A 26,911-nucleotide genomic window follows, 5' to 3' on the forward strand; every position below is an offset into this window, starting at 1 on the left:
AGGGGCAAAAACTCCCTCGTTTTTTTCTCCCCTCCTCAAGTAAAGTAGTTTTGGAAGTTCGTTTTCTGGTGTCTTCCTGCCCTGCCTCCCCTCCGTCAAAAATCTGTTTCCTTTCACATACATACTCATCTTCCTGCGCACACTACACTTCTTAGAAAATTGTCTTGTCGTATAAGTTGATTATAACTGGTCAGCACAATCTGAAATCGGTTGACATACTGCTTAATAATACTGAAACAGGTCCATGGGCTGCCCTCCTATGACATGTGCAAAGACGGGGATGATTGTGAGCTTAAATATAAGATTTTTATTTTTTTGGAAAGGTGTTTCTCGACAAGAGAGTGACCTTTTACAAGTTAGGCAATTGGCTTGAATGCCAAGCGTCCTTTATAGTGGCACATACTTCTGCCAGAGGATAGGATTAAAAATATCTGGTGTACTGTTCTAGTGGAACCTACATGGCATTTTTTAATGAGTGAAAAAAAAATGAGCAACCACCCAACAAGCTGAAATGTGTGTTCATCTTCAAATGTATAATGCTGTGCTGCAGTTCAAATAGCAGTGTGGCTAAATGTGCTAGTTTTAACTTCCATTTCAAACTAAAAAGTTCTCAGCTCGCTTATGTATAATTGTCTTGAGTGCAGTGCACTTAAAAGGAACTTTAATGACTACTGTATTGAATAGAGAAATGCATAATACATTATTGAAAAGACATGTTTTTCTTTTTCTTTCATACTTTTAAGAGTGAATTGAAAAAGGAGTACATTAACTACCAAGAAAGGGTGCCTGAAGTCTACTGTTTCCATGTAATATAACAAAGCAGCACTATAAGGAGCTTTGTTTGTTTGTTTTTAGAAGGGTCAGCAACTTTTAAAGTATTTTTTCCCATCACTCCCTTATCCTACTGAATTACTTCACCTCTTTGTGCACATTTAAGGGAATAATCCTGATTGATTTTTAGCTATTTTGTTTTACTAAATAATATAAAGAAAGTTGTGTTTTGTGTTGAGGAATAATTGAATCCATTACATTGAATCCATTACATTCTTGGTAAGTGATTATTTTTTTTCTTTCCCCTTTCATGCCCTGCACTGTGGATACAGTAAGCTGAATGCTACTTTCGAGTTTATCATGCTCCTCCCGCCCGATCTAAATTAAAACTGAACTCTGAAATTTGAGTTTCCCAGACTTTCTTCTGCACTTGAGAAGAGTTTTGCTTGTTTCATTTATATTGGTTGCATTTGAATCTTACATATTATATACTTCTATTTTTTTTATACATCCCCCATACCCTTTCTGAGGACCACTTCTCTTCTTTGCAAGAAATGCTTCCAGTATCTATCCAAAGAGTGGCAGTATCACAATATCATTATTTTTATTAAATCATTATCACTAAAAATTGAGACATCCCAAGAAAATATCGTGTGAAAACAGGTAAAAAATGTAATATTGATATATTGATGAGGAAAAAATTCCAACCAAACAATAACCCCAGGAATTGAGTTCCGGTAGGTTTTGAATTTAGTAAATTACCTTTGCTTTTTTTTTTTTTTTTTTCAACAACAAGTTGGCATTTCTTCTTCAACTTTTCAGGCACGGGTACCTTTGGGCGTGTTCACCTGGTGAAGGAAAAAATGGCCAAACGTTACTTTGCACTGAAAGTAATGAGCATTCCTGATGTCATTCGACTGAAGCAAGAACAACATGTGCACAATGAAAAGTCAGTCTTGAAAGAGGTCAACCACCCCTTTTTGATCAGATTGTAAGTTGTATTTTTTAATTCATTTAATTCATATATAAAGTGCAGTTAATGTTCCAGAGTCTCATTGCAAATTCTTATGTACTTAATCAACACCAAGCATTTAATTTCTGTTATGTAATCTAGAATAAAATAGGCTTCAAACTAAAATATTTATCATAGAAGAATAAAAAATTTAAAATTAAGAGGCATAAGTTAAACATTTAAGCAATAATTTATTATAAGCTTTACTCTGTCTTATTATCATACTACAGAAGAGAAATTTTCTTAAGTGAGGGGAAAATACTAATGAAGAAATGTTAGGATTGTCTCATCAAAATGACTTCTAGAATGATTCTTGATGTTAGAATGGCAAGAAGTGTTTCTACATATATATTTCCTGTAGATGTCTAGATAAAGATGTAATTAAAGTTTCGGTTTTTTGAAAACTATTGTGAACTTTACTTTTGAAAATGTTATTTTTAAAGAATTTAAATGACTGCAGTGCTTCTTGGGCTTTGTTATTCTCATATTTGACATTAAGTAATGGAACCTATTGAGAAACACGACTTAAACACATTTAATGAAGAATAATTTTTTTAGGGGAATTGTGATGATTCTAATTATCCCTTTATGGAGGAGGCAAGGCATCATACTTTTCTGTTCACAGCACCACAGTGCCTTTTGTGTATCTGAGTCCATATTTATTAATGGGATAACTAAACTTCTGGGTGATTGCACAGTTAATTTCCATTTATATTTTCTCATGCATGGATACAAGGCCATTGACCAAGATCTGTTTTGCATTTACGTGCCTTAATCAGTTTTACATAAAATTAGACAAAATTAACCTTAGTTAATCTCTAGCTGCAGGGAGTGCAGCCTCCTCCCAGGGCTAAGAAAGTATCAGAGGGAAAACAAGAGGCGAAATCATGGTAGTCATCTGAAAGATGGAAAGAGCCTTGCAGGAAGAGGCTTTTTCCCTGGTGTGCTGTTGCTTTTTGCAGCGTGATAATGCTGTTAGTTTCCAGCCAGTGTTTTGATATCCTCTGTGTCGCATAGTATCAGTAAGATGAGTTCTAGGATATATGGAGTCTGAGATGCATGTGGGAAAGCAAGATGGAGAGGCTGACTACATCTGGTTAGACTGGTTAAAATATGGATGGAACAGGGGGAACAGGGTTATATATGTATATCTATTATGTACATAAATTCTTAAAAAAAAAAACAGCCCAAACAAAAAACCCAACCAAAACCCAAAACAAACCCAGAGAAACTACCAAAAACAACCATAAAAAAACCCCCAACCAGTACATCTGTGAATCTAGAACAGTGCAGCAAGAGTGGGAATAGACAAATTTGGGTGAAAAGTCAGACAGGGATGTGAGGGTTCGTGTCTCTGCAGAAGTGATCAAAAATCCAAGCTGACAAGTTTTCTTGGATTTCGTTCATGCCTTATTTCTACAAGGTCAGATTTTAAAGTTGCCAAAGGAAGGACACAATTCAAATGGAAGTTCACTTGTGTGCAAGGCAAATGTTCTTCATGTCTTCTAGCTCTCTGCCTTTTCTGTTGACATGTTCAATGAGATGCTGCATTGGCTATGCTCATGTAATTGTCCATGTGCTGCCTTTGTCCTTCGGCAAAGGAGACTCAAAGCAACCCAGCTGAAAGGAGGTAGTTAAATTTTAAGTCATGTTATTATTTGTGTGCTTTAGGTTAAACAAGCATTCATGTACGGTTATCACTGGCTGTACGACAAGTAAAACTTTCTGCAGCTTTTTGTGTGGCTAATAGCTTTATTCAGTTGCCTCCTCCCCTGTCCAATACATGTTTTTTCCTTTAAGTTTTCGACTATAATTGATCAGCAAAAGGAGAAAAAAAATTTTCAATATACTTCTGCTTTAATGTCTGTGAACTCTGTTACCTACATGGTCCGTTTTTTGTATTTTCTGTTAGTGTCACCATCTTAAACATGGACAGTATCATCTTCTGGTTGCAAAACAAGGACTATGTGCCAGGGTAGCATAATACAGTATTTTTTTAGCACTTCATGATGGAATTAATGCTGCATGTAATTTATTTCTGGTGTTCAGCCTTCCTATGTATTCCTGTATATAAAGACTTCTATATAAGATCTTTTTTTTTTCTTGTTACTTTTGAGAAACACTCTTCCTGCGTGTAGGGAGGTCCTGAATCAGATTTTCTGTAGATAATGAAGTTATTTATCTACTTATTCTTTATACTGTTCTTTGGAAATGCTTTGGTGCTCTTGCAGCAGCTGGTCACCGGAGACTCCTAGGTAGCCTTTACTGACATGTTTGAGTGACATTTCATAACTCTGTGGGCGCAGCGGTTCATATTGTGCTATAATTTTTCTTTTTTAAGGGAACAGGAATTAAGAAAAATCAACCATGTCTTATAAGCTAAAATAGGTTATTTGTCTGTAAGAGTTCACAGTGGTGTCCAAAGTTTATGTAGTGAAGCTGAATTTTAAAATTGCCTGATACCATGCATATTATTCTAACCACAGCTTCTGTGATATTTTCCTTTTGTGTATCAAAATACCATTTAAAGTATTCTGTGTTGCAAATATTAAAGTTCCTTATTTTGTTATTTTTCATGTATATCAAATAGTGTATCCATTTTTTTTTTCTGTAGATAGTCAATCCTTTAAGTGAGTTCTTTGAAGAAATTAATTCCAGTAAAATTACTGTGTTTTAATGGTCTTCCATTTTTTTCTCTATATTCTTTGTCAGATTGTGATCTTTCTCTCCCCTGTATGTGTTTTTTTAAATATGTGGTTTGCTTAATTTGTCCATTCCTGTTCGTCTTTGTTTATTGTACATGCAACTTTGCCTAACTCCTTAAAATACATCTCAAGAGTGGTTTTACATAGTCAGTAAAGATACTATGAACATCACCAGTAGTCAGTTAATTACGTTATTGACTTTGTGATAGGGAAGTAATGCCATAAAAGCAAAAGGCAAGCCTGGGCTCTGCTTTCTTCATCATTTTGAAGGAATGGAGGAGCTGTTGCTGATGTCTGACAGTCTGTCTCATTTTCTTGTTTGCCCTCAATGTCAGTATCAAGAAGGAAAATCTTGCTGAGCAAAAGTCACTCAGGGGTTTGTGAGCTCAGTTTGCTCTGCTTATCTTTCTTGAGACTCTATGCCTTGATTAGAAACCAGCTAATGTGGGGGGGGGCGGGGGGTGGGGGAAGATATTTGATCTTTCATTCTTGTAACACTGCTGAAGCAGTTCCTAGAAACGAAAGTAACTTATATTCTTGTGTCATTAAATAGGTAGAGATACAGTGTTCTATATATGTTGTCATTGTAATAGGGATAGATGTTTGTTTTAAAATGCTAAAATATTCTTCAAGATGTTACCAGATACTTACTTTCGTCTTAACTGTTGAGTTACATTTCTGTGTGGTGTGTGAGTTTTGTTTAATGTGGGTAGAAAGAACAACAGCCTAGTTTTGGGGAATGTGGAAGAGAAGATTCCTGTATTCTGTAATGAAGCATTTGAAAGCCAAGTGGAATTATTTTCTTTCTTCCTTAGCTCTCTTATACTGCACTCCAGTAATGAATGTACCACAATAATAGTTCTTAAATTAAAGGCAATGGTCTGAATAATGGAAGGTTCTTATTAGGTTAATTCTGAGGTACAGAAATGAATCTTGTTTTGCTGGTGTTTTTGCCTTTCTTTTGCTTTTGTTGAAGATCCCGCAGACAAGCAAGCACTGTGATCTGATGCTTATCTAGGAATGAGCCACTTCAGTTGGATTGTATATTTCTGGGGAGGAAGGGATAGGAGAGGGGAAGGAGAACTCCCTGGTGTTGTGGTTTTGAACATATTTTCATAAACATCTTTACAAAAGGAGATTCTGCTCACCTTTGGCAATATTTGATTAAATAAAAGGTAAGGTGTGTAATAATTTTCTGGTCTTGGCAGACTGGCAGTGTACTAAGTCATTTATTAGGTGCTTAGCAGAAACCAGATTTGTACAATTCAACAGAGTGTAGCAGTTAGGTTTTCTTTCTTAGCCTGTGCTGTGCTCATCCTGACCTATCTGTTTTACTTTTCAGGGTAAGTCAGCTGTTTGACTGTCAGTTACATAATCCTGCTGGATTCTTGGAGTTTTAATATTTGCAGAATAGGAACCATAAATTAATTGTGTACATAGTTGGGGCAACAGAGATCATTTTACAGAAATTTACTTCAAAGCAAATCAGAGAGACAATTTGTTCATTCAATAAAATAATATTTTCATTACAGATATTGGACCAACCATGATGAACGTTTTTTATACATGTTAATGGAATATGTGCCAGGAGGAGAACTTTTTAGTTACCTGCGCAACATGGGGCGTTTCAACAACAGCACAGGACTGTTTTACTCAACAGAAATTATTTGTGCAATAGAATACTTGCACTCCAAAGAAATAGTTTACAGAGATTTAAAACCTGAAAATATATTACTAGACAAAGAAGGACATATCAAGCTTACTGATTTTGGATTTGCTAAAAAGCTGGTGGATAGGTAAGTGGGTTTTTGTTATGGTTTAACATGCAAAAATGTAATTACACTTAGAAGAAAAAAAGTTTAATTTCTGAGCTCAGCATTTCACCTGATGTTCTGTGTGGTTCACACATCCCTTAATATGAAGGAAATAATCGTCTTAAAATGGCTGTATGGAAACTGGTACTATACCTTAGGTATAGCTAGGAGCAATATCACAGATAAGCTACCACAGAAGAATGTTTTATCTAAGTAGCTTTGTATATTTATGTTGTCAGCAGGCATCTTGTAAAAAGGGAGTTCAGTAAAGTAAAATGAGCAAATACTGATATGTGTCCATCAATACATTAAATGGTGCATTAATCTTCCACACAAGTTGAATTGCTAAATTTATTGTAACTGCTGATTCTTTCTGCTTTCCTTTTAGGGAGTTTTTGAAATGTGGGAATAACATTTTAAAACTGGATACTGTGTTTTAACTAGCCTGTTACTAAAATGAAACTGAAAAATGTAGACAGAAACAATAAGACCAGCTTCAGCAGAAGTATTTATTTAACTGTAACTTCTACAATACTGTCAGCCTTATGTCTGTTTTACTCGCATACATACTTTTGATAACGCAGAGGGATTTTTTTTCCCAGTGATATCTCTGTTCTCTCCGTTTGAACTACCCTTCCAAGATTATAATGCATGTTCTTCAAAGGAAGGAAGAGCCATTACTGGGATTGAAAATAAGGGAGGAAAACACTAGCCTGTCATATTAGAAAAGCAGCATTACAAGGTTTGGTATTATGCCTTAGGGCCACCTCTTGAGGGAGACCATATCTGATTGTTCTAGTTGAGGCAGCCTAGTAAGCGAGTTAGGCATCACACAGGTGCTAATCCTCTTCACTCATCTGGTTTTGCCTGTTCGCTGCTGCTTTTTCAACAGTTGGGGGGGGAGGGAGGGGCGTGTCAGAATTCTACAAGATCAATCTGAAGTGATGGTGGGTCTGAGGGATCTACTCTTAATGGATCTGATATGAAGTACAAGTCAGATGGGACAGATCAAGTTGTGTTATGGAGGTCATAAAGGTTGCTTCCCTACTGGTTATGTGCTACCAGTGCTGGGTTGCTTCAGCACAGAAAAATGGTAGGCGACTAATAAGTACACTGGTTCTATTCACCCTTAAGGTCTAAAAGTCTGTTTTAAAACCATAGTGTCTGTGTGTTTGAATTAATTTTCCACTGGGCAAGCAGGTAGGCCTACAAATGTTGGCGCTTTTTTTAATGTTTTGTTTTTAAATCAAAATAACTTTTTGCAGGAAGAGGTAAGGCTACTTCCACGTTAAAAAAGAAAAAAAAAAGATATCTTTATAAGACATTTTCATACAAATTCTTATGACTTCCTTTTTACATGTAGATACTGCCACTTAGTGGTTATTCTTAATTTTGATTTCTGTGGATTTCAGGCACAGTAGAAGTAACCGTTCATTAAATAATGTGATTGTTTGCACATCAAAGTATATTTTTCAATCTGGAAGATGATTCTATGAGTAAATATGTTCAAATACATTGTAAAAACTTGTTTTGATGTCCTACTACTTTTTGAATTGGATTTTCTTGTCTGTGTCTTGTCTTGCCGGGGGTGAGGAGAGGTATGAGGAGGGGTGTGAAGTTGATCAGTTTGTGTTGAACTGAATCATAGAATGCTATAGTAGTTGTATATTAGTACGTGCATTACCTATAAATGTACAACAGGTAATATAAAATGCAGAACACAAAGTTGGAAGGAGCAAGGACTTTATCAGTTAGAGCATGGTAGTTACCTATGCAAGTCTGATTATTTTCTTTTCACACACACACACTCCCAATTATATAGGATTCACCCTATTAGCTAGCAGTCATTTTCACAATGCTGTTTTTGTCCTTGTAAAAATACACAGTTGTCAGCAATTTATCCACTAATGCACTCCAGCAGGTTATTTTGTTTCATAGACCATTTGACCTAAAGTATAGGAGATGTTTTGTCATTTTTATATATGGCAAACATCTATACACATGAACCTTAACATGTATGTATGTGTATATATGCATACATGTATATAGTGCATATGAAATGTGAAAATAGAATGGAAAGTATATATGTTTTTCAAACAGCTGTGAGGAAGCATGCCACTTAGGACCAACAAATGTTTCCCTAGAGAAACATGACATTTAAAATAAAACATGGTCTGCAGAAGACCTTCAGTCCAAGTACACATTTCTTAATGCATATTATTTCCTGTGAATGATTCTGTGGTTGCTTCATTGAGATTCTTCTGGAAGCATTTTCCTTTCTTCCCACTGTCCTGTGTAAAAGGGTGAAGTGTTCACCATGTCCATCTACAATTAAGCTGCTTTTTAGAGAGTGTGTCTGGCTTGTAGCTCACGTTCCTGCTGTGGGAAGCAGCCTGCACATTTACCTTCTTATTAGTAAGTAAATTTTCTCTGGTATTTTTTTTTCTAGAGAAAGAGGAAAGGGAGGAGGTTTTCTTGTCTCCTTCTGTTCCTTATTGATATGTCCTTCTGTTTATCCTTGTTCTTCCCTTTTGGGTCATAGTGTACTTCTAAAAATTCTAAATTTTTCTCCAAAACAGTGTGTCTTTGCCTCAGCTGCTGTTTATTTCTTCTCTTTCCCACCTTGGTGTTCCTTAACTGAAGACTTAATAACCTTTTCAGTTTCTTGTAAGTACATTCACAAAATCTAGATGTGCCACTACTTTAAAAAAAGGGCAATGTCAAGAAAAAAGGAGGGACGGGGGGACTGGAATAAATGACTGTTACTTGAAGGATGTAGAAAGGATTTGCTTTGACTTACATAGCCATTACATTTTTAGACCTTTCTTTTTCTGGAAAGCATGTGCCACTTTTCAGGTACAATATATCCATTAAACATGTTTCTAATCTTTCCTACTGGTTTTTTTTTTGCTGTTGGGTTTTTTTTTTTGAGGAGCTTTTTATCCCTCTTGTGCTCTTTCAGAGAAACTGAAACGTTCATAGAATTTTGTGTTTTCTTTAGGCACAGATTTCACACAATTTTTGAAAGTTTTAAGTAAATTTATGGGGGTTTGGTTGGTTTTTGTTTTTAAGAGGATTGTTGTTTGCTGTTCTTTTTGGTTTGCTTGGTTTAATTTAATACAAAAAAAAAAAATCTTAAAGATTTTGGGGATGCTTCTGCACTGTTGCTTAAACTGGATGTACCTCATGACTATTCTGCAGAGTGGACTTGAAGAGAATGAAAAAAAAAAAACCTAAACAAGATGTAGCAAATCTTGTTTGTAAAGTGTATTGTGTGTCACTGTAGAAGCAAGAATGTCTTGGAGAACAAACTTTTATGGCCTGGAAACAAAGCAATCTCTATTGAGTATAATTATGGAGAAACTTCCAGAAGAGAACACTGAAAAGGACACTGTTGTTTATCTCTGGCTCGTTTGTGAGAAGCTTGTCAGGAACTACAGAGGTAGATACTGAATAGTAGAACGTGAAAATACGTTAACCATTGAGACTTAGCTTCTTCAAATAATGCTGTTACCAGGTCCCACAAATATTATTTTATAGCTTATCTTTGTGACCAGAGTAGATTGTGTTTCGGTTTCGTGTTTTAAAATTACATGTTCAACCTTATCAACTACTGCTTACCTGTATTTCAGCTTTTATCTTGAAAACCCAGAGCAGTGGAATTTTTGTAGCAGTTTGAAGGAAAACCGTCTATTCTTATTTTTCTGCTTTATAATTTATCTTCAGAAGGATAATCTGGAGTTTCAGATGAATATGCAGCAGTCATGAAATAGTAAAGCTAAAAAAATACTTAATTTAATTTGTTTATAGAAATTACTTGATGCGTTTTCCAAAATATTAGTTTCTTTCATGACCAGCAAAAGAGGAGATAGAAGGCATGATTGTATGGCACAAATACACAGCTTGACAAAGGATTTGAGCTTCCTCCAAGTTCTTGGGTAGTTAGTAAACATAAATTTCTTGATTGTTATTAAGAGAAGTATATGACCTGCTGGTGGTAATAAATTTTACTTCCTAGTGCAACTAGGGGGCTTCAAGTTATGGTGGCCTTTCCTTAATTTGTGGTTTTCCTTTTGCTTGAATAAAAAAGATGTTGTTATTAACCTATAAGGTAATTAAGGGTTATTTTAGTTACATTGTCACCAGCAAATTAGGTGGGTCCTAGAAGTCATGGTCAAGTGTTAAACTGATTTTTTTTTTTTTTTTTGTTATCCTAAATGACCTTGATAAACCACGAAAACCACCAAAGGCTCCATCTTTGCTGAATTTGTGCGTTCATAGGGTTGGCAGGTTTGGGGCAGGAAAGGATGACTGATGTGGGGCATTGTCCTGCAAAGTGTCTGGGTTGTGGGTTAAAAAAAATGTGCATGCCTTGTCTGCTTTATTTATACAGCCCTTTTTCCCCCAAATACAATAAAACTGGTAGCTGTTTCATTTGCAGAGCTGAATAAATCAGTATGAATAAAAATTCATACAATGGATTGTAATACAGCTTTTTAGATTTGGGGTGGGATGACTATTTTGTTTTAGAAGACAACAAAGCTTTGTTGTTTTTCTTAATTGTCTGATCTAGGCAACTGCTAGATGGCAGTAGTGTGTAAAGCAGTGCTGTATGTAAGAATTTTCTTGCGTATGCTTGATTTGGAAAATGAGAATTTATGTTTTCTAGCAACAAATATTATGCTGCCCTTCTGTGATAAAAGTTAAAGATGTATACTTTACCCTAATGAACGTAGTTTCAAGAACCAATTGAGTACTTGGGTGCCGACTCTGTGTAACGCGTTCTGTGAGTTTAGCTGGACTAATTTAGCTTTTGTCATATTAAAATCAGGCCTAAAGAAATTCAGTTCTGTTTATCATGAATCTTCATTTAAAATTTTGACTGACTGAACAGCTCCTCTCCCCTTGACCTTAAGTGTTTTTATGAATCAAGGCTAAGGCTTTAAAAAAACAAACAAAAACAAAAACCACGAAAACCAAACCACAAAGCAGCAGGGAGAACAACCAAATGCTCTGTTTAAAATAATTCTGCAATCTCAGAAAAGTATATTATTTAATCTTTAAAAAAAATTTAAAGTTACGTACCATAGGTGCATCTTGAATATCCATTTTTCGTTAGGAAAAAGAAGGTTTGTAAAGTTTAACAGAACAGTGGTAGGAAAAAGCTAGGGGTTGAAAGAGGTATGTATTACTTCTAAAAGTGATTGCTCATCATTTTAATGCATTTGTTCAGGACCATGTTACGAGTTTGATTTGTGCTTTGGAGAAGATTCTTCCTCCACTCACAAATAAAACTATTGGAGTTTCTTCTGCTGCAAGTTAGAAATTGTGTGCAGTGACCATTAATTTTTTGACTCTGTTCTTTGTCATTTCATACTAGAACTCTTCTTAAAATACAATATGCTTTTTTACTATTATTCTCTGCTGTTATTTCATCCTCTCTTGAATTGATGAGCACTTGTTCAAAGTTTCCTCTTCTGACTTGCTGTCAGGGAAGTTTAATTTATTCAGAATGAAAGCACATTTTTTTCCTCTAACGTATTTAAACGTAAGTCAAGGTAGTGAAACCAAGCAAATTCTACATGGGTATTTTTACAAAGAAGATTTCACATTTCTGAAAGAAATTGTTTCAGAATATTCTGTGTTTCAAATTGTGAATTGGTCTTTGTAAATATTAACAGCTTAGCTTCAATTTATTTCCTGAAGTTATAGAACTTGTAATATGCATTTCAACTAGGTAGTAATGTAACACTTTTATATCCTGAGCTTCTATAAAGAAAGATACGAGTAAAAATGACATTAAAATGTATCAAAAATAGTATTAGTTGTATACCTTACACTTGCTTAACTAACTTTGTAAGTATTTTAAATAATGAAAAACACAAAATGTTTTGCTTTAAATGGATATTGTGAAAGTGATACAGATTACAGTTCAATAGTATTTGAAAAATGTTACTTAAATTGTAGAAGGAATCTTACATATGTCTGCAGCTATTTACTGATGTATACTACTACATCTCCCCCTCCTCCCTTTGTTTTTTCTAAAGAAAAAATTTTCCTTTTGCTGGAAAGTGCCAATAAGTTTGCCTTTTGCTGGGCCTGTCAGTAGTCAATGAACTCCCCAGGGTCTGCAGCTTACAGGATGAAAACCACTCTTAATAATTTCAAAGCAACATGTAGCCTAATGGATAAAGTACCACACCAGCAGTCGGGAAACTCAATGCACTGATGTTTCCTGTAGCCAAGAAGTTTCGTAATTTCTATATATCTTTCCTACAGTAGGGTTGGAGAGCATCAGTAAAGCACTTCTGTCAGATCTGGTAGAGGTCTTCTTTTTCTTGTTCCTATATACAGTAAATGCATAGGCATATGTTGGGTACTTCATATCTGAGTGTTTGCTTTGTTCTATTACTGTTATTTCAGTTTCACTTCAGTCTGTTTTTGTTGTTTGTTTTTGGTTTGGTTTGGTTTGTTTTCTTCTTTTCCTCCCAGGACATGGACGCTCTGTGGCACCCCAGAGTACCTTGCACCAGAAGTTATACAAAGCAAAGGCCATGGAAGAGCTGTGGATTGGTGGGCCCTGGGAATTCTTATATTTGAGATGTTGTCAGGGTAAGTGATAATGATTACTATATCACAGCAACATTATGTACATATATATTTACGCACATATACAGGATTCTTATTAGTTCTGTTTACGATATTCAGAATAGCAAATTTGGGCTAAAATTATTATTCATATACCAGTTTCATTTCTACCTCTGAAGAAAGGAATTGAGTAGCTATACCAAAGAACATACTTCACTGTTGTGCCTAGGATTTTTTTAGTTTTTTGAGTTTGTTGGGTTTTTTTGGTGTTTTGTTGTTGTTTGGTTGGGTTTTCTTTACTTATGACTTTTTTAACAGCTGCTCTTATCCATTCTGGAAATTCAGGTTTTATTGAAATTTAGATTTTAATACATAAAATCCTTTATATTTAAAGGGTGAAGATGAGGACTACCAGTTTTCTTTGAAACTTCTGTAATTTCTAGCACAGTGAAATAATATTTGCAGTGGGAGCTTTAGTCTGTAAAAAGGCACAGTGGCATTTAGGAAGACTTATTAGTACAGCTTGTATTACTACTGAGCACTGGCTTTCTTTAAACCAAAGGAAAAAAGCACAGGGAAAAGCTTAAAAGGTCTATTCAGAAATCAGTTTGGTCAAACACTACTTTTGATGTTTCGGAATTTGCTTGATAAGCAGTGTTTTCAAAAGATTAAAATTCAAACTGAAGAGAGACTTTCTGGCATTAATATAATTAACTGTCTTATTTTGCTCTGATTTCAAAAAAATTTCATTTTCAGTAGAATAAATAACTGATTTAGGGAGTGTCATGGGAGAATGTGAAATTCTGCTTGTGTACTGAACAAGGCATCTGTGTTTTCCCTCGTTTTTTCTCTTGGCTGAATCTTTTGAAGGTACTTGGAAAAAAAAAAAAAAAAAAAAAAAAAAAAAAGCACCAAAACCCTGAGTCAGAATTTTGAAAGAAATTCGGTTTTGCCATGGTTGGTGCAGTGGAATAAATGCAGGTGAAAGCAAGGCTTTCATAGCTTCAGAATAAACATGGTATATTTAATCTGTTTTGGTTTCATAGTCATTAGAACTTCTTTTTGGTACCAGGCCCAGCATGCTCTGTGCCTTCTCACTCCCTGAGCATGCATCGCATTGCCTCTATGGCCTTTCATTCTGGATCTGCAGCCTCATAGAGTGAAGTTGGAACGAAAACATCCTTGCATGGATTTATTCTTCCTTTTCTCCATGCAGTCCTGTCAGCTCAGGGTAACTTTGGTAACTGTTCTGGTGTTTGGACAAGCTCATCAGATTGCCTGAGTAGACAGTTCCCCTGATGGACGATCACTTCAGAGCTCCAATCCATTATGTGTGTTTGATGTGAAGAAGTCCAACCACTAGCATCGAAACTTTATCCCAGGACAGCATTGCTGCCCACCACTTGTGCTCTTAATGTCCTGAGGGCTTGCATGTGCATTTACTTTGAATCTGGACAGAAAAAAACATTAAAAAAATACTAATAGTTCCCTACTGACCGCAGCAGGCTTGGCTGACTGGTCTAATAAAATGTTGTTATTTATGTAGGCAGAGGCCAGGCTTCACCTTTCTTCCAGCATTCCCTCTAAGGGTGAGCGGCCCAAGTTGGTAAAGGGGATCGTTCTTGGAGGGGTGAAAGAGCAAGAGATTCCCAGCAGCCTTGCTGCCACTAATCATAGTCCTAGACAGCACAAAGAGTGTAGATAGAAGTCTCTGATGCTGTAACATTAGCATAGGTGCTGCCACCTCCCAGCTGTAGTCTGAGTGATTTACCTTCCTGCTGTGGGTTTCTGTGGGACCAGTCTCTGGTCCCTGTGGTCTCAGTGTAAGTAGATATTGGGCATTTTTCCTTTCTGTGCCTTAGAGATGTTGATAGGATTCTCTCTGCTAGAGCAAGTAATAGGAATATGGTTTCCACAGTTAACATAGTGACTACAGGCAATAATCAAGCGAGATATCATCTCTGGAGTCAGTGAGACCTCAAGACTGCAGAGCACTGAAGTACGACTGATATATATTCTTCATTAAAAAAGGGAGCAGTTGCCATCGTTTCTATGTAGGATCTTCTGTGTCCTGAAACTATCTGGCTCAAGTGATGAGATCTGGATTCCTCCAAGCTTAATATAAACACATTGGCTCTGGAGACTCTTAACCAATAGAGGTAAATTACACATTTCTAAAAGGCAACTGGGATCTCATACAGGCTGATTGACAGAGCAGCTGTTTGCTGCAAGTGATTTCATAATGGTTTTTACCACAGTATTTGTGTAGATACACTCTTCATAATGATTGGATGATGCTTTTTATTTTTTACTTTTTGGGTGAAGTCCCTTTCCAAAGCTGGGATAGGGAATCCACACAAGTTGGTTGGTTGGTATGGGTTTTTTGTTTGGGTTTTTTTTGTGTGTGTTTTGGGTTTTTTGGGTGGTGCAGGGTGTAGATTGATACTACTCGATTATGATTTTTAAGATTCTGGGGTTTGGGGGTTGAGGGGGGCAGGGCTTGTGGTTTGTGTGTACTTTCTGTAAGAGGGCAGGTTGTCAGGTAGGGCATATGCTTTTAGCATTCTGTCAGCTTTTTGCTCTTGTTGGCAGTAGTGTTCTAAAACGCTTTCCTCGCCAATTCAACATGTGGCCTGGTATCAAATCCATTAATGCAAAAACAGTCCTAGGTAACTTTATTCCTTGAAATTCAAAGAAGATTTAAGAAACATTAAAATTAGTTGAAGGTGAACAAAACCTGACTTGAAGACTAAATTATTGTCTGCAAGTAAATTACTGAAGCATTTGGTAGTTATTTCCTGAAGTTACTCTCCCTGAACCCCAAAAGCAATTGAAAAGAATTTGTAGATGTGTGTGTAAGGAAATTGTTTCTATAAAAACAAACAAACAAAACCACACGTTCCTGTTCTGCAGTGTCCTATTTCTCTAACTTAATCTCTAGAGGCCTGTGGAATTCTAGTTCTGCGCATACTAGATTTAAGGTAAGATCCCATTTAGGTTTAGGATAGTAAAATATAGGAAGGGGAGAGAACAGGGAGAACCAGGGGTGAGAAGAAATCTTTACAGAACTGATTGGTAATATCCAGTACATCAAGTTAATCTGAACAAGCAAAACAAACTGTCAATAGAAAGAGTTGAAAGATCTATCTATTTTGAGTAAACATGTTCTGTTACAATCCATCATAGTGTAAAACATACTTGTTTAACATTAGCTGTGTTGGGTTGTAATTGTACTGTCATCAGATGTGTAGCTGGCTGATTTTTCTCATCTAATGAGGGTTTTGTGTTTTCCATTTTTGCTTTGGTGGGCACATGTGATGTGCCTATCTATCTTTTTATGGAGGTAATGGTTCCTGTCTATGGTTTCATTTTCCCAGACCTGTGCATTTTCCCTTGAGGTTTTACAACTTATCTTCTGCAGTGCTAAAACTGTTATCTTTGAGACCAATGTCAGTGCCATTGTTATGCATCAGTTAGCAAAAGGAATGATTTGCAGCTGTTGTCCCATATACAGAGATTTATTTTTTTTTTAGCTTCTTTTCGGTTGGTGGAAAAAAGGCAGCTGTTTGTATTTGGGTTATGGTGTGAAGGCAGCCTGACACTCAAGGGGGTTTTTGTTGATTTATTAGGTAGCTTCCAGCACAATGCTTGCGTTGTTTGGTCTGAAAACTGTGCTGTGCTGCAGATTAACATTTGCAGGTAGTATCAAAATCAAGTTATTTGGCTTGTCCGTAAGAAAACTATGTAATCTTACAAAGCTATTCTCATTTTGCATACAGTTCAAGTGCACTTTAAACAGTATCGCATTAAATTATTATTTATCCAAGTGTGATTTAAATTTCTCTCAAGAATTCTAGACATAGTAATTTTGGATTTTCAAAGTGGGAGAGCAAAGAGCAATTTAAACATATGTAAATGTATAAAAACATATGCATACTTCTTATTCTTTATTTTATACCTCGGTAGTGTACATAATGTTTGGAGATGGAGGAAGAAAATCCTGCATTTCATATCAATCTGCTTACTGCAGCTGGCACCTTTGTAATAGGTCATTTTAAAGTCTGATTCTAATTGCTTTATGCATTTAGAGATGCTAATACATAATAACAAATACAAAATTGGAAACAGAGTTTTCTGTTTGTCAACCTGCTTTTGGAGAATGTGAAAGACACAATCTTGCCTGACTGAAAAAGAAACTTTATATGATAGTCTCTCTGGTGTGGGAAACTTCTATGCATGTTAAATATCTAACACATTTTCCCTGTTCTTTAGTGTCAAAGCAGGAATTTATAAACACACAAATATTTTTTTCCCCGAGATTTTTATGTTTTCCAGTTTCTTTCTAGCTGAGACTATTCGCTTTTTCATAATGAAACTACTCTGGCTTTTTGGACAACACCAATAAACACTCTTCAGTCTTTCCAGAACCAGATATCTTTGTCATGCTTTTCTGTGCTTTGAAGTATTACTTTTGTTATCTTGTGCATACAGACAGCTTTATTTAACTTTTCTGATGCAATTTGGTTTTGTCTGTGGCTGAATTTTGGAGTATTTCAAAGGAGATGCTAATCCACTTGGTCATCAGCTGAATAACGAAGAAATTAATGCTTCTGAAAACACTTACAGAATGGAAATAATGTATAGAACTTGTTGAGAAATAAGCTAGTTTGAGTAACATCAAATTAAGAAGAGAACGTGTGTGCCAAAACCAGCACAACATGAAATGAAGAAACACTGTTTTCACCCTTTTTTGTGCTACCAGTGATTTCCAAAGCCACCAGCACTGTATTTGCCTGTGTATGCACATAGTTAAGTTCTCTTAGAAAGTAATTATAAAAAGTTAGAGAGATGTGAAAGTATTTTAAATGTTGGACTGTAATAGCGGTTGGATGTTAATAATATGGTTGATCCCTTTATTCTGTAAGGGTTTTGAAGACGGAAGCATAGTAAGAGAGATGCTTTGGTCATGTTACAGAAGTCAAAGTGGGACTGAGATTAGTGAATGCGTAGTTAGTTATTCCATTCCTCCAAAAGGTTTCCTGTAGAAACTTCTAAAAAGGTGACCACCACTCTGAAAACCTATCGGCACTTGGGCTTAGTTGCTTATATCACCTGTACTGATGCACCCATATTCTGAGCTTCATGCAGTAATCAGGATATGTATTACACTAGTAAAGGAAGGACAGCAGAAAACTGTATCAATTCTTACTGTAACTGTAAAACAAGATTTAGTCTCTCTCTTAGCTCATAACTTCATGAAAAACTTTTTAGAAAATAGTAAGTGTAGAATTTTAACTGCATCTTGATTTACTGATCATCTTGGGAAGATTCTGAAATAAGTACTTTATCTGTCCAACACAGAAATACAGCTTCACTTTGAAATAATTTCAGGTTCTGAACAGTCTCTCTTTCAAACCTTCTGTAACAAAACATACACTTGAATTCGAGAAATAACTGAACTGGACAATCTATTCATATGAGGGTCCTTTGACACTTTAGACAGAAAGTAGCAAATAGGGGTAAGCCTGCAGTTACAGGACAAGATCAAAAATGGTAATGCTGTTTTGGAAAGTACACCCTTGGGTTTTATAGATAATGGCAAAGCTTTTTTACTTTAACACTGAAAATTGGTTTCATAGTTAATATTTTTACTGTATTAATGTAAGAAGAATCTCTCTTGTGATACTTCAGCTTTAATTCTATATTCAGTGTATTGTATAAAAAATGTTTTTTGTTTTGTAGTAGCAGTCTTAAGTTATTCTTCAAGTTAGTATTTGACTGATGATGCCCTACCAAAAAGAACAATATAATCAATGATTTCTAAGGGGAATTACTATAACATAATATTGTTTATAAGATTTTTAGAAATCCTTTTTCTAACCTCTAAAAATTTGCTGTATTAAAATAGGTTTCCTCCATTTTTTGATGACAATCCATTTGGTATATATCAGAAGATTCTTGCCGGCAAAATAGATTTTCCAAGGCATTTGGATTTATATGTAAAGTAAGTCCATGACTCCAAACCCTGTCTTTTATATTCTAAACACCTCCTGAGCACTGTTTCTAAAGGACCTCCATAGAAGACCAGATACCAGATTCTGATTTTTCTACAACACCATGTTGGAAAACATTTTAGATTATGTTTACTCTTGTAGTCCAAATAAAATTGTGTTTGGTATACTTCAAGCTGGAGACACAGTTGTAAGATAGTTTCTGCCTCTCTTACTTTTCTCCATATTTTGGAATATTAAATGTTTTCCCACCTTGTACAAAGCTCTTTGGTACCCAGTTGGTGTGTGGAAGGAAGAAAAGTGGAGAAATATGAGGGGTTAATTTAATATGAATAAAAACCAGGAGAGCAGGAAGTGAACACTAAACTGTTCCTTCATATGCATATATACAGGTTAAGTCATGCTTAACATAACTACTTGAATGAACTTTCTGATACTTAAGAAGCTCCAATGTAAAAACGACTTCCATTTCTGATTGCAGGGCCCCAGTTCAATATGCAGTGTTATATATACATGTGTGGGTTTTATTCAAAGTATTTTGCAGTCTTTACAGGTTTATTGCAGATGAAATGCTTTTTTTCCCTATTTAAATATTACATAATAGGTAGTAAACATTAAAAAAGAAGTGCAATTTTGAGCATGGAAGCTTCTCCTCAGAAGCAGAGGTGGCTGAATGAGGACAGGAAGTTATTCTTACATTCCCATGTTAACCATTCAAGGTATTTTGAAGAAGTGACCCTAGAGGTGGCACTTGCTTACTGTGACCACTAGGTAAACAGGTAAAACATTGTATAGCAAGTCTAATGAAATCTGTCCAACTTCCTCTGAACTTTTTTAAATTCTCATGCAAAAATAATCGTTTGGGGAGGAATTTTTTAAGTCTCTGTTGAATGAACAGGTGCACTAAATCAAGCATGTCTACATTACCTTAGGACGATTAGTGTCTCATATTTGTGTCTGTTCTTAACAGAGTTTTCCCTTACTATCTTGATGCTGTTTCCAATTTAGTGTAGTCTCATTGTCTGGTCTTCCTAACCCGGTCTGTTTTAGAAAGAAAAATGAGTTTCTCACATAATATTATACGCACTAAAGTATAAGGGTGTGACCAGAGGATGAACAGCTCAAGTTAGGTTATTATCGCTAGCAACCTGTCTAACATGGCGAAAGCATTTAAAAGCAGGGAAGCTGTTAGCTTCTGTTTGTGCTTGACGTTCACAGACCAACACTGATTTCTACCATCCAGAAGACACCTGATGCTGTGAAGTTTCCTAGTTATGGTAGTAAGCATGCACATGCAGGTTTTGTTCTTCAGTCTATACATGACTGTGAATGAATTGTAGGATACATTAGTCAACATAGTTGTTGATAAATCTCTTTCCCAGCTTTTCTTATCCAGATGTTCTTTCAGTGTGTGCTTGGCAGCTCATTCCCATTACACTCCTGCCTTTAAGGGGTCTGATGGGATTCTAGCTTGGTCTTTCCTCCTTTCACATCTTGGTTTTGAGTGTCCTCATTCATTTGCAGGGCTTCACCCGCTTTCTGCAGCAAGTTGTTAGTGTAATGTATCTCTCTTGTTCCATTAACCCCTCTTCCTTTTTTTAAAACCACATTATGTAGAACTGGATAGTCTTTGACATCTTTGCACCCTTAGCTTAAAGTATGTGCCAAGATTGTTTTGTCCGAAGAAGGCAGTCTGCTTCTTACCTTATTTGTGTCACATTTGCTTTCTCTCTCTTCTTCCCTATCAGTTGGTATCTCAGCAAGGATGGAGACTGCCTTGGGTCCTGTCACATCCAGGCTATGTCTGAAGTATTAGTGCTACACAGTGTTTGTAACAGTTGAACTTTAACTCTCTGCACTTAGGCAGCAAACATGTTTTCCTTTCTGAACTCTGAGGAAACTTTTTTACCTAGATGTATTACATCACCTTACTGGTTGATGTTTTTCTACCCACCTACACCTTATCATCTTCCCACACTTTCAACCTTTTGAATTTGTACCATTTTTGCTTTCCCTCCTGCTGCATGATGTTTACTGTCTGTTACTGTGCTATGAAACTGCTGTGTGTCTTGTGTAAGTGCTGTTCCTTCTGGCCTCTTTTTTAGCACCTCTTCACACTGCTCTTTACTGTGTGCCTTTTGTTAGACGCCTTGCAAATCGATCAGATGTTTTTTACAAGTCCTTTGTTCTGTATACATTAATTCCTTGACATATTTGACCATTAGTTCAGATCTCTTCTGAAGAGCAGATTCTGCCATGAAGATGATAAATTAACCAACTAGAAATTCCAAAATAAGAATGTCAGCAAAGTTTTGTGTTACTTAATTTCTGATAAAATATAAGTATTAATTAGTCTCCACCTATCTCTTTGGTCACTAATGGGTTCATACCTTTCTTTTTTCCTTTTGTAAGCTTTTCTTTGCAACACAGTTTTGGAAAATACCAAACAGAACATCAGTGCTACAGCAGTTTAATGATTATTGGTTTGGAAAGACCTTGATGTAGAATTTCATTCCCTAAATACATACAACTACTATCCATTGGATTAACTTTAACATGATCATTTCTAAATTATTCTTTAGAAACTGTGTAGTAAAGAAGCACTAAACTAGCTACTGCTTGATCCAGTTTGATATTTGTTATATTTGAATGCAGCAAATGTCTTCATCTTTTGTGACGACACAGTATCACTGAGCATCCCTTAACTGTGCTTTTCTAAGATGAATTTTTGAATGATCTGTTTAATGTTTTCTAGTTATATAGGAATAGGAAACTCAGTGACTTATCTTTGGCAATATAGCCTGGATTTCTTTTCAGTCCTACTCCTGTTTTAAAGTCTCGTTATAGACCAGAAGGTGACTGTAAAAGGAGTTAGTCACATGATTTAGTCCAGTCCAAACATTGATTGGCTGGAGTGATCATGAGAGTTTTAAAAATTGCTTTCTACCTTGACTTTTTTATTCTCCTTCTATCTGGCAGTTGACTATTTTTCCAGTTGAATGTTAGAACTATATTCCTGCCAAATACAACAGCTTTTCAAACAGTCCAGGACATTCACTCTCAGTTCATATATTCTTTGTGCATACGCTTTTATGATTTCAAGGATAGGTGACAGAATACTGTTTTTGTTTTGGGGTAGTAGGTGTTACAGTTAAGGGTGGAGAGCAGCACTGTGTCATTAATATGTTTGCATTCTTTACTGTAAATGAAGTTGTTGGTTTTTTTAATTATTTCTGCAAAGTTAAAAATTGGAATTTGCCATACTCTGTAGATCTCCAGCATTTCATGCATTATTGCATCTCTTAAGTCTATTTGAGGCTGTAGAAACAAGAAGGGTGGCTAAACTTTTGTTTTTTCCTGTCATTGGTACTTTATGCAATGAGACCAGGATTTATTCTAAAAATAAATAGCAAAATAATCTTTCAGATAGAAGATACCTGCTTTTACAAATGTGGAGCCAGAGTTTTTTCTCTCAACTCATAAGTAATCAAACTAACCTAATAAATTGTGATACTGATTTTGATTTACATTGGACTGTTTTGGTGCTTAATATATGAAGTACTTTGCTGTTAAAATGGAAGTCCTTTATGTCTCTAAACTTAAAATTGATCTTTTAAAATGTTGATTTAGCTTTATGTAGAACTGTTCAATGAACTAGAATCTCGGGAGGCTTTTCATTTTCAGTGAAATTAAAGCTTATAGATGTTACTAGTTTTAGGAAGATGACTAGCTCTTCCTTGGTTTCTCTGAATATTTAGCTGCCACAGAATTTAAATGTCAATGTATAAAGTTGAGGGTGTGGCTTTATCTGTATTTTTCATATATATTAAAGTTGTGTTCTGCCAAATAGGTTTGACATTCATTTTGAGGCTTGGAATGCCCAGCAAAATACAAAAATACCAAGAGAGATATGGTACTATTGGGGAGGGGAGAATAGAGAGATCCTTTGTTTCTTGAAAGAGTCTAGCAGGAACTTGAAAGAATACTGCAAGTTCCTTTTAGAACAGGTTATTCCTTTTTATCATTCACTCTTAAGTGTCCTAAAATATGAAGGAAATGAGTAGGTAAATTATACATAGAATTAGCTAGTCAAAGGGAAGTATGCTCATGGTCTTTAATATTTGTATGATAGTCAAATAGAAATTTCTTTTGTTTAACAGAGAACATGTTTTCTTTACTGTAGAGACCTTATTAAGAAGCTGCTTGTGGTTGACAGGACAAGACGATTAGGAAATATGAAGGTCAGTATAAAATGTTAAGTGTAATGCAGAACATAGCACGAGGTTGAATGAATTCTGTAGGAGATATGTAGAACAGCTCTCCTATGGCTTTTGGTTTTATAAGCGTGAAATTGAGATATATTTTCCCATACATTGCTTCAGTTGTGCAATCCCAAATGCAGAGTTTAACTGTATATTTCTGGAAATCATACTCCTATTGTCTGGATTAATGCTACCCTTCATAATAGTTTCTTCCCTCCCCCTTCATCCCCCGCCCCACCCCCAAAACAAACAAACAAACAAAAACCCCTGCCTGTTTACTGATTAATTTGAAGACTTTAATTAGACAAGAAACATGATGCAAAGTCCTGTAGGACAGAGAGCACCAGCTGGGTTGTTTCTTTGGAGTAGTTTAATCCCTCGAGGAGCACTAATCAAATTTGAAGCTTTAAAATTATTTTAAAGAATATAAGGGTTGTTGTAGTACCATGATGATTGGTCATTGTCCTGATAGTTTGGTGGTGGGGCTGATGAAGCACAGTCAAATAGTCTTCCACCAAGAATTATTTATCCTATTCTGAACAGACTTCTGAAGACAATAGCCTACTAGTCAGAAACATGCTCAAGTGTCTCAGGTAGCGTTCTAGCCTACCTCAGAAATATATTATATCTGTGATATGTCAAGGGGGAACACAAAGCAACCGTGCAAATTCTGTGCGATGTCCTAATGTGGTACTACTTGTAATGCCAAGAAGATGACAGCTGTATTACAAGCTTATTTGATTCTCTAGCTGTGCAGTAGCTGTGGTTGGTAGCACAGTGAGAAGTTAGCTGTGTGTGAACTAACTCAGGTAGATTAACAGGTGCCAAAGCACCACACAGGACTCAGTGTAGGTTAATTTACCCTTCTGCCAGAGTAAGTTAATGCCATATTCATTGTTAATGTTGTTAACGTTGCAGATACTTAAATTAGCTTGTGCAATCTTTTAGTCTGTTAGAGACAGCTAAAATTTCCAGTTCCCTGCACAGGGGAGTTCAGAGGTTTGCTTTTTTGAACAAAGCACTATTTATGTTGCACACAGGTGAAGAAGGTAAGAGATGCAGAGCCATCCAAGTTCCTTGAATATATTATTTTAAGTATAGATGCTGGAACCTGCTGTCCAAAGTTCCTTTTCAGAGCCTTTTATGGCACAAGCATAGATGGGTAAGAAAAGCTAGAAAATGTATGTTTTCCATATCCTCCAGAAATCACAGTGCTTTTCAGGGCAGAGGGTGCAGCAGGAGGATTAAACCCCACTTTTATAAACTGAAAATTTTAGAAAGTTATTGACCAGTAAAAACTTCTATATCTTATGACAGTTTTGAAGGAAACCAAACCAAAACAAAACCTTGGTGTATTCAAAATTGGGTTTTCTGAAATGTGTTTGGCTGGCTTTTGGGTTTTGTTTTTTTTGGTTTAGTTTGGTTTGGTTTTTTTGGTTGGTTGGTTTTTTTTAGTCTGTGGTTATTTTGGTTTCTTTTGGAGTTTTTCCCTACAATTGGCTAAAATGTAGTCATGGTTTAGTCCCAGTCAAGAACTAAGCACCACACAGCTGCTCACTCGCTCCCCCCATCCCAGTGGGATGGGGGAGAAAATGGGAAGAGGAAAAGTAAGAAAACTCGTGGGTTGAGATAAGAACAGTTTAATAATTAAAATAAAATAACAAGAGAGGGAGGGAGGTGAAACCCAGGGAAAATAAAATTACAAAAAAGTGATGCAACCACTCACCACCCACCCATCGCCTGATGCCACCAGTCCCTGAGCCGTGATCACTGCTTCCCCTGGCCAACTCTCCACAGTTTAGATACAGAGCATGACATCATATGATATGGAATATCCCTTTGGCCAGTTTGGGTCAGCTGTCCCGCTGTGCTCCCTCGCAGCTTCTTGTGCACCTGGCAGAGCATGGGAGGCTGGAAAAGTCCTTGACTAGTGTAAGCACTGCTTAGCAACAACTAAAACATCGGTGTGTTATCAACATTATTCTCATCCTAAATCCAAAACACAGCACTATATCAGCTACAAGTGAAGAAAATTAACTTTATCCCAGCCAAAACTATGACACATGTCAAATCAAAATTAGTTCTAATTAGAAGCGGGATTTGGAGTGGGGGCGGTAGGTCGTTCTTACGTCCAATCCTTTTCCATAATCATAGCTGGTTTTAAAAGATTTAAATCTCATTGGGCTTTTTCTGGTGAAGCATTCAATCAGATCTGCTTTTGAGGGAACTAGGTGATAAATTACTCTCCTTGTGCCTTTTTGGGTATGAGCATGTATAGTCCCACTCCATATAAATCTTAAAAAAAACCAAATGTGTGGTATGCTTCATTCCATGAAGCTGCATGTGGTATGAGCTTGAGTGCTGTGCATTAAAACTATGCTGTGATCAGGCGTGAGACAGAGAACCAGCTGTTTTTCCCCAGTGCTTAATGCCTTGAGCATGTCTGTCCTTGAACCAAGCTTCATCGGGGAGGGGGAGACATTTTCATTCTTTACATACATAATCAAAACAGCTCAGGGAGAATAATCATTACAACACAAATATGCTTTTAACCATATAACTAAAATGAAAACAAATGCTTTTTTATATATATACATATACTTTTGTAACAGTACTGAGAACCTCTTGTTGTTGGCACTAAACATCTGTAATATTTGATAGAACTTAGTGGTCCCCAGACATTATTTTTATTTAAGACACCATCAACCCTCAGGTATGTTTTTTTTTTTATTAGTGTAAGAATTAGAAAGCGTATCTCAATAAGAGTCATTCTCTAAAATGTTGGGAGAAAACAGAAGTGAATAGAATGGCAGTGGATGCTTTTGTGGGTATTTTAAAGCCTATTCTTTGATCTCCTTTGGGTCAGAAGAATGCTGCTGAAAAAAGAGAAAAAACTTTAGATCTTATTACTGGAACTCAGGATGTGCTAGGGAAATAACACCAAATTTATCCTGTAGGATCTTTTAACGATTATCACCTGAGAAAAGAAAAAAGGTTAGACGCACCATTAGTCTGCCTTGATACCACAGTTCTTATGATGAAATACATGGTTTGGCATACATATAACTTCATAAATATTTATGATGTTTGGTTTTTTTTCTTTAAAGAATGGAGCAGATGATGTGAAGAGACATCGATGGTTCAGGTCTATAGATTGGGATGCTGTACCCCAAAGGAGATTGAAGGTATATTCTGCAAAATACTGTACAGGACATTGCAACAAGAAATCATTGTTCATTTAGCTGATCTGTTGAGGTTTTGTTGCCTCTTGTGTCTGTTCATATGTGTGTACGAGCATGTGCGTATACGCACACATCAGTAATTACATGCATTTTGCACTTCTACACTGCTGAATTAATTGTATGAATGTTGACTTGCATTTTTGTCTATATACAAAATGTCTAAAGAAAATTCCTGATTTGTTTTCCTGAAGTTCATTAGTTAACACAACATTTAATTTTCTGTTTTAGGGTTTTGTAAGTAACTACTTTTTGTAGGTGTTTTTCTGTTGGGCGATTTGGGGGGGATTGTTGATTTGATGGGGGATTGTTTTGGGTTTTTTTCCTTTTCTTTTCTTTCTTTCCCTGATATTTGTGGAAGTATTTTACTCTAAATTCTTGTGCCAAGTTCAATTCAGGTAAATGCTTTAATGAAATGTAAAGCATATGGGAGTAGGAGGAATAGGGAAGGTGAGAGAGAAGGATTTATGAATGTAATTCTAACATACTTTTTAACAGCACTGAATTCT

The 26,911-nt window shown here is 36.0% G+C and overlaps 1 protein-coding gene and 1 long non-coding RNA gene across 2 annotated transcripts in view; one reads left to right on the forward strand and one right to left on the reverse strand.

The window, feature by feature from the left end:
* PRKX (protein kinase cAMP-dependent X-linked catalytic subunit) overlaps window positions 1-26,911 on the forward strand; it is a 63,172-nt gene that overhangs the window by 29,332 nt on the left and 6,929 nt on the right. The window contains exons 2-7 of the mRNA XM_064437438.1: window positions 1,594-1,762; window positions 6,021-6,284; window positions 12,795-12,914; window positions 18,799-18,894; window positions 23,085-23,142; window positions 26,271-26,348. Coding sequence (XP_064293508.1) covers window positions 1,594-1,762; window positions 6,021-6,284; window positions 12,795-12,914; window positions 18,799-18,894; window positions 23,085-23,142; window positions 26,271-26,348 — 785 coding nt within the window. The remainder of the gene's footprint in view (window positions 1-1,593; window positions 1,763-6,020; window positions 6,285-12,794; window positions 12,915-18,798; window positions 18,895-23,084; window positions 23,143-26,270; window positions 26,349-26,911) is intronic.
* LOC135310248 (uncharacterized) lies at window positions 1,499-20,713 on the reverse strand. The gene is made up of 3 exons (XR_010370400.1): window positions 20,606-20,713; window positions 9,924-10,037; window positions 1,499-1,619 (listed from the first exon to the last, which is right to left on the reverse strand). It is a non-coding gene; the product is annotated as an uncharacterized LOC135310248 (long non-coding RNA).

Source organism: Phalacrocorax carbo, chromosome 1 (assembly GCF_963921805.1).
Source record: "Phalacrocorax carbo chromosome 1, bPhaCar2.1, whole genome shotgun sequence".
Classification (NCBI taxonomy): Eukaryota; Metazoa; Chordata; class Aves; order Suliformes; family Phalacrocoracidae; genus Phalacrocorax; species Phalacrocorax carbo.